This window comes from Chiloscyllium plagiosum, chromosome 2 (assembly GCF_004010195.1).
Source record: "Chiloscyllium plagiosum isolate BGI_BamShark_2017 chromosome 2, ASM401019v2, whole genome shotgun sequence".
NCBI lineage: Eukaryota > Metazoa > Chordata > Chondrichthyes > Orectolobiformes > Hemiscylliidae > Chiloscyllium > Chiloscyllium plagiosum.
In genome coordinates this window covers 129,699,520-129,708,106 of record NC_057711.1, presented here as the reverse complement: position 1 = coordinate 129,708,106, position 8,587 = coordinate 129,699,520, and the positions used below count along the sequence as shown (strand labels likewise).

Genomic DNA, 8,587 nt, shown 5'->3' with positions numbered 1-8,587 from the left:
CTCTCTCTCTCTCTCTCTCTCTCTCCCCCTTTCGCGCTCTCTCTCTCCCCCTCTCTCTGTCTCTGACACACTCTTTGTCAAATGTCTCTTGAAATGCTTTCCAATTTGGATGTAGGGAACCAGTTTCTGCTACTGTTGAATCTTTTTGCAAGCTGCTATCAGGCTATAGGGAACCCCGGTAAAATTGGATCTGTAATATCTGCTGAAGACTGAAAAGAAGGCACTGGGACGAACAATAGACACTGGAAGATGCTGGGGCATGTTCTTGGCTTGTAGAATCCCCACATTGAGGAAACAGGCCATTTGGCCCAGCAAGTCCACACCGACCCTCCGAAGACACTCCATACCAACCCTCCCACTCAGATTGAGCCCCTTACCCTATCCAAGTAACTCTGCATTTCTGGAGGCAGAATAGAAATAATATGGAATAACAATATTTAGATAATTTATTAGTTCTGCCTCAAGTATGTGTACACATACCAACCTTACGTGCTCCTTTTGAAAAAGTGTCTTTTGTTTCTTTTTCACTAGCTGTCTTGTGGCCTGACTGCCAAATCTCAGGATATTTTATACTACCACTCAATGCCCACATTCAGGGCAAACGCCTGAGGAACAAGTGACTTTTTTTCTTTCTGCTTCTGGTCTTTCTAGGCTGTAGGACTTGGTCGAATGCGGCCCAACACACTGGTCTTTGGTTTTAAGAAAGACTGGCATCAAGCCCTTATGAAGGATGTGGATAATTACATCAACACAATTCAGTGAGTTAAGCTTACTAATTACCATTCCATAGAGTAAAGCACCACAGAAAACAAAAGCAACCTTTTTCTTCCATTTGTCCTTTCTGGAATATTTGTCACGGCACCTCTGATAAGACAATTTGTTTGCTTTCATTCCAAACAAAAGGTTAGAGAGACAGCCATTTTAGATTTTGCATTTTAGCGTTCAATGTGCAATAAATAAATGATATGAGGGAGTTTTGACGGCCTTCACTCAAGTGTGAGAAAGTCCTGAATATTTTTCACCAACAAATTTTTTACCATTATCTTAAGTCAACACCAATTTGATACGTTAATTATGCATACTTGGATGTATTGTTGATTTAAGCTTTCCCTTTTATAATTATAATGTCTTTGCAGTATCAGTGTTAGTCTGCAGTAGTCCGTTCTTGTGAAATGTTAAACCTGATTTGGTATAAGAATTTAATTTCTAGTTCATGAACTGTTCATTGTCATACACATTTACTTTGCAGTGATGCATTTGACTGTCAATATGGAGTAGTCGTCATTAGACTAAAGGAAGGTTTTAATATTTCTCACCTTCAAGCACAAGGTGAGTAGTTGATCTGCAATTCTTATTAAACTTAAATGTAGTGACTTTTTTAGCCTATGCAGATGAACACCAGCATGCTATTGGAAGTGCAGGTTCTTGCTTATTTTTCCCCTCACTCTAGTCATAGTTTGTAATTATACTGATGCTGGTAATTGTTGATGCAGGGAATACTGTTCTATTGGAGACAGAGAATTTAAGGATGTGCTACATGTGGGGGCAAAAGCTGGATGATGATCATCTGTATTTGCATCATCCAGACCCCACTGCCTATCGAATAACAGAATCATTAATGCTACTGTTCAGGGTATGAGAGAGAAATGAAAAGTATTAAGTTACTCAGAGGGAAGCAAATATTTGCTCCATTTTTATGTCTGCCTCAGTATTGTCTAGCATGTACATAGAACATAGAAGAATACAGCGCAGTACAGGCCCTTTGGCCCTCGATGTTGCGCCGATCCAAGCCCACCTAACCTATACTAACCCACTATCCTCCATATACCTATCCAATGCCTGCTTAAATGCCCATAAAGAGGGAGAGTCCACCACTGCTACTGGCAGGGCATTCCATGAACTTACGACTCGCTGAGTGAAGAACCTACCCCTAACTTCAGTCCTATATCTACCCCCCCTTAATTTAAAGCTATGCCCCCTTGTAATACCCGACTCCATACGCGGGAAAAGGTTCACACTGTCAACCCTATCTAACCCCCTAATCATCTTGTACACCTCAATCAAGTCACCCCTAAACCTTCTTTTCTCTAATGAAAACAGCCCCAAGTGTCTCAGTCTTTCCTCATACGATCTTCCTTCCATACCAGGTAACATCCTGGTAAACCTCCTCTGCACCCGTTCCAGTGCCTCCACATCCTTCCTATAGTATGGCGACCAAAACTGCACACAATATTCCAGATGCGGACACACCAGAGTCTTATACAACTGCATCATGACCTCAGGACTCCGGAACTCAATTCCTCTACCAATAAAAGCCAGTACGCCATATGCCTTCCTCACCGCACTATTTACCTGGGTGGCAACTTTCAGAGATAAACTTTCAGATGTAGTTTTGTATTGTGAATTTTTGCATTCTCTAGATCTTGTTAATGATATTAAAGTATTCTCAAAAAAGGGACTTTTTAAATTAGAGTAAACTAATTTTAACTTACTAGGGTAAAGGGCTGTTTTTAAAAACTGGCCATCCTATTTGCAGTTGATTTAGACACCAGAGTCAAATCACTTTTGATGTATTAAATATTAATGTCCAGGAAAAGTCAGCTTGTTTACATCTTATAACCACATGACAGTCATTAGATCTGTAAAGAATATAAGACAGCAAAGAGCAGGAGAGGGCAATTTGGTTAATTGTTGTGCACCATCATTCAGGAACATTTTATGGTTGATCATCCACTTCAACTCCATTTTTCCACACTCTCCATATATCCTTGGTCCCCTTAGTATTCAACTCTATCAATGTGTGACCAGCGTTCCTTTGTGCAGAATCCTAATGGACCAAACCTCTTCCCAATATGCGCTCATTGTAGCATCATGTCCCCTAAGAGATGTGGAATTCTGAGGTTTATAAAGATTATTTTGGGATTTTTTTCTCAAATTTAAAAATAAAATAAAGGGAGTCATATGTCATGTTCTGAAGTCTCTCAACCTGACAGCAAGCCTGGGTGATTTGATTGTTGGAGATTAAAGAGGTCAGATTGTTGTACTGGGAAAGAAGTTCCATGGTGCTTATACTTTAAAGAAGATGACAGATGCCTTTGTACTGAGAGCATCACAACTCTCTCTGGTCATTGAAGTAAATTGACAGTATAAAGTACGTAAGTGTTTCTACCTGGTTACATGGCGCATCTAGTTTATGTTGCCATGGAGATGTGTACTGAGAGGTGAAGGGTTCTATATATCCCCATAAACACTCAGACTAGGTTACTTTGTCAGGACCTGGGAGAGGGAGTACAGCTACCAGGAGGGGGGCTGTGGAGATGGTGAAAGGGAAAGATTTTAAAAAGGATCTGAGGGGCAACGTTTCCACACAGTGGGTGATGTATGGAATGAGTTGCCAGAGGAAGTAGAGGAGGTTGGTACCCAGGAGGAGAAAATAAGGACTGTAGATGCTGGAGTACCAGAGTTGAAAAATGTGGTGTTGGAAAAACACAGCAGGCCAGGCAGCATCTGAGGAGCAGGAGAATCGACGTTTCAGGCATAAGTCCTTCCTCAGGAATGAGAGGAAGGGCTTATGCCCGAAATGTCGATTCTCCTGATCCTCGGAGGTTGGTACCCATCCAAGTGTTTTTTTAAACATTGTATTTGTATGTGAGTAGGAAGGGTTAGAGAGATATGGGCCAAACCCTGGCAAATGGGACTAGATTAATTTAGGAAATCTGGTTGGCATGGACAAGTTGGACTGAATGGTCTGTTTCCATGCTGTACAGCTCTGACTGTATGCTGTAGTTCACCGAGCAGGAATGGGGATGAGAGCTTGTATTTTAAGACTGAATTTATGACCATTCAAGGTGGTAAGGTTCACCTTGTTTCTGCTAAAAGAAGATTCTCAGCTGGGAGAGGTGGTGCAGGCTGTTTCTGTGAGAGACCGTTCAAAAGATTGAAAGTTCCCAGGCTGAGAAAGGAGCAGAAGAAGAGCTGCTTCAACAAAAACACTACCTTGGATTAGCTGTGGGGTAAAATAAATAATGTACTAAAAGAGCAGCAGCAACATTTATTTCTTCTTTGCACACAAATTGTACTTTCAATAAAATATTTAGGCAATGGTGTTAGTCTTTTGTGACAGCAAAATTCTTAAACCTGAAAATTTTCTTGTTATATTTCTGGCTGTAAACTGGCTATTTTATTTTGTTTCTGGTTAGCTAAACCTAGTGAGTGAGTGACAATTAAAATGGATTTGTGAGGCTAGGTAAGAGATGGAGCTTCCCAAAATAAGAGTTTTTGTTTGTTATCTGTGATTCCTAGTCATGAGCAAGTACAGCTAATTGCAGATGTGACCAGCCCATATGGAGTGTGGGAATTTAGCACTGTCTTTTGGTAGCTACCAGCATCTGATTTGTCAGTCAGATAACAGATTTTCTCAGGCATTTCTGAAAGAAATGTCATGTTAATAAGTGACTGTAGGCAAAGGTACAAATGAAATTCCAAATTACCAGCCTGCATTTCTCCTTGGGCTTCTTAACCCTTTCTGCATTTGATACTGTTTTATTTGACCATCCTCTTCCACTGTCAATTAATTATGTACCTTTGGAACTGTCAGTGGTTTTGAGGTCTATCAGAGCCCTTAAAATGTCTGGCATTTGCTTCCCTTAGTCATTAAACATGTCTATCCACATAAGTGGGTCTATTCAAATAAAACATGATATTCATCTTTTTTTCTGCTCGCTCACTGACTTGCTTTTCACTCACTTAATTGAAGGTGTGACTTAGTGTGCGATATATGCATATTAATGGTTTCACAAATACTTGTGGTATTCAGTTAAGCATCCAATCTTTTTTGAGATGGTTCATGTCTTTTCTGCTTCTGTGTACAGAAGAGTTATGCACTTCTCAGGAGAAATCTGCTCAACCCAAGGACATTGTAGTGAATCTGGAACATTCTGATGCGGATTCCTCAAAGCCATCTTCGAAATCAGTGAGTGAAACCAACAGCCCAGCTGCATCACAAGACCAAAAAGGTAAGAATTCACAATTTTGATATGGGGTGAAAATAGTAAAATATATTTTAAAGTCTCAATAATTTACTCTTTTTAACAGTAAGACGACCTTTTTCTCCTTTTTTATAGTTGGTCATGTACTGGTTTCAATACCCCGATCAATGAGAATGCAAAGGAAAATTTGATCTCAGATCTAGAGCAGTTTTGGTATATTTTTTGAGAGCGAGAGAGCAATTCCGCAACTTGTTTGTGCGGGACTGATGCAGAATAACATTTGAGTCTGTTTTACAGGATTGAGAAAAGCAAAAGGATGGTCTCATTGTTTAGGTTATTCCTTAAGAGAAGTTGCAAGTCTCAACTCTTCTAGTTATTTTCAAATAATGACTAACCTGCTGTACATTTCCAATGTTTGCACCTGTCCCTACGTCTGTAGCTGCTTAAAGATTCTGCTTTCTTGAGTACTGAATGGCCCATTACTTGAACAGACATTATTATGTACAGAATTTCTTTATCCCTTTACTGTATATGTAATGTTCATAATTCAGTGTGAATTATATTGTTACTAACTAAAATGCAAACAACTCAAAGTTAGTCCATGCATTCTGATGTGGGCTAAAAATAAAACAAGACAGCAGATGCTTGGAAATCTGAAACAAAAATAAAATGCTGGAGGAACTCAGCAGGTCTGGCAACATCTATGGAGAGAAAGCAGACACCTTTTGAAGAAGGGTCACTGGACTCAATGTTAACTCTGCTTTCTCACCATAGAAACTGCCAGACCTGCTGAGTTTGCCCAACAATTTGTCTTTGCTTAAAATGTTAATTAGGTCAATTGATTTGTCCACACTGCTGGAATTTGAAGGCGAAATGTACATTGGTTTGCTATTTTTTTGAAAAAGTTTTCCAAGGAAGATCCAAAAATGTGGGGGACTAACAGAGAAGGTTCTGTTGCCTTTGTATGGTGCAGGCCAGGAATCAAGAATTTGTCCAGATTGGAGGAGTAGGTTTTAGGAGCTAATTGACTCCATAGTTGCATAATGACTTGAATTGTACTCCAATTGCTCCCCCCGTTTGCTGGAAAAGCCCAGCAGGTCAGGCAGCATCCGAAGAGCAGGGGAATCGACGTTTCGGGCCAGAGCCCTTCATCGGGAATCAGTTGAGAGCTGTTGATTATGTACAACAAAATTCCACTTTTCAATCAATTGTACCATTTTTAAAAAAAATTGGACTTTCTTAGTATGGGGCAAATTATGGTAATGTGCATTGTTGAATTTATCAAAATCCCACTCTAACAAAACTTACACAGCCTACATTTTTGGTGTGACAGTGCTGTATAACCACTGTAGGGGTTTCTGTTCTTGCAACATACAGGTAGATTTCACATTTGCTGCAACAGTTTTGTGAATTTTGTTCTAGTAGTGAAACCAACAAAGCTGGGTTTGTGGTTTTGTAAGAATGTACCCACAAATCAAGCCAATGAAATATCCATTTCTGCATGACCAGTTAGAGCAAATACTTTGTATGAGCAGCAATTTAAATACTTGAATAACCTTTGACAATCTTGTCTAAACCACTGGCTAGTTTTAACTTTTTATTGACCGGCGAAATGCATTCCCTCTTGGGGGGGAGCATAAAGAAGCACCACGTGAATGTCTATTCATTGTTACCCATTTTCTACCTGTAATAGAAATTAAAATCGCTACCAGAGTTGTTAGATTCCACAAAACCTAGCTAATTAGAGAGACATTAACAAATTTCATGATAAGTGAACAGTGACTCCATGGGAAGAGGGAGAAGGTCTGAAGTCCTATGCTGTGAGTGATATCATTGGAGTAAAAAGTTTGTGATCTCTTCACCCATAACCTGATATTTTACCAATAATCTTCATTCACAGTTCTTGGAGCTAAATGGATTAAAGAGTATTGGGGGGAGAGTAGGACTAGGGTACTGAGTAGGGTAATCGGCCAGGATCTTACTGAATGGTGGAATGAGGGGCTAAATGGCCCACTCCTCCTCTTTCTATGTTTTGAACATAATTTTATTACTTAATCAATTAAACAATGCTATGAAATATAATCAATTCCACAGAATTAAATGAAGTGGGAGTAAGCAGCTTCAACCCAAATATGACAAATGAATTTTATCCCATTATATGGTTTGATTTGATTTATTATTGTCACATGTACCAAGATACAGTAAAAAATAATGTATTGTGTACTAACAGAGAGATATACAGCGCTGAAACTAACCCTCAGGCCAACTTGTCCACGCACCTCAATGTGACCTAGTCCCATTTGCCAGCACTTGGCCCCTATCCCTCTAAAATCTTTCTATTCATGTGCCCATTCAGATGCCTTTTTAAAATGTTATAATTGTATCAGCCTCCACTTCCTCTGGTGCCTCGTTCCATACACACTTCACCCTCTACATTAAAAATTACCCCCGGGTCCTTTTTAAATCTTACCCCCTCACCTTAAACCTATGTTCTCTAGTTTTGGATTCCCCTATCCATGCCCCTCATGACTTATAAAAAGGTCACCCCTCAGTCTCTGACACTACGGGGAGAAAAGCCCCAACCTATACAGCCTCCCCTTATAGCTCAAATGTTCCAGTCCTGGCAACATCCTTGTAAATCTTTTCTACCCCCTCAAGTTTAACAACATCCTCCCTATAGAAGGGCAACCAGAATTGTATGTAATATTCCAAAAATGATCTCTCCAATATCCTGTATAACCGCGACATGACATCCCAATTCCTAACTGCGTTCTGACCAATGAAGGCAAGTGTGCTGAATGCAGCCTTCACCACCCTGTCGACCCCAACTCCGCTTTCAAGGAACTATACAGCTGTACCGCTAGATCCCTCTATTTGGCAACACTCCCCATGGTCCTACCTTTTAACTGTGTAAGGCCTCTCCTGATTTGTCTTCTAACGGTGCATGTCACAGCCACAAGGTGTTGGTCACTAACACATGTCTGATGTTATCGTTCAATAGAATTAGCTTCATAGCCACAGTGAGAAGTTTACAGTTGCTGCATAACTGCACCATCTTTAGTGCAAAAATACCTTGATACAGATACTAAAGATCAAATTCTTAGGAAACAAAAAAAAATTATAAAACTAAAATGAATAGTCCTGCATTATAGGTTACAGGAATGTATTAGAAAACTAGTGAAGCTAAAAAGCTCAGACTGAGTCTTTCTGACCCAGTCCATGCCAGTACCTAGGATCAAGGAAGACCTCCATCCCCTTGCTGCTGTCTGTGTCAGATCCCCCCCCACCCCCCCAAGTGTAGGAGCTTCCCCACTCTCGGCACCTTCCCTTCACCGCTGGGCCCACTTTGCTGGCGCTGCTGAACCCACACTCACCCCATTCCAGGAGTCCCTGTCTCCTCGGCCAGGCCAGGCCAGGCCAGACCACCGCTGGGCCACGAGGCCTGCTGTAGCTGCAGATATCGCCTTGCAGGTGTCAGCCGCCAATTTGAAGAGTCCGCTGCCAACTCCTCCACCCCTCGCCCCCGATCGCTGGAGGACCTTTGCTGCTGCTGTCACCGGCTCCTGATCGCCGTGTGAATGGTCTCTCTGTCACCGGCC

General features: G+C 40.9%; 1 protein-coding gene across 3 annotated transcripts in view; it reads left to right on the top strand.

The window, feature by feature from the left end:
- slc12a2 (solute carrier family 12 member 2) overlaps positions 1–8,587 on the top strand; it is a 223,177-nt gene that overhangs the window by 190,100 nt on the left and 24,490 nt on the right. For all 3 annotated transcript variants that reach the window (XM_043718081.1, XM_043718096.1, XM_043718088.1), the window contains exons 18-20: positions 652–758; positions 1,250–1,329; positions 4,872–5,015. In XM_043718081.1, the coding sequence (XP_043574016.1) occupies positions 652–758; positions 1,250–1,329; positions 4,872–5,015 (331 nt within the window). The remainder of the gene's footprint in view (positions 1–651; positions 759–1,249; positions 1,330–4,871; positions 5,016–8,587) is intronic.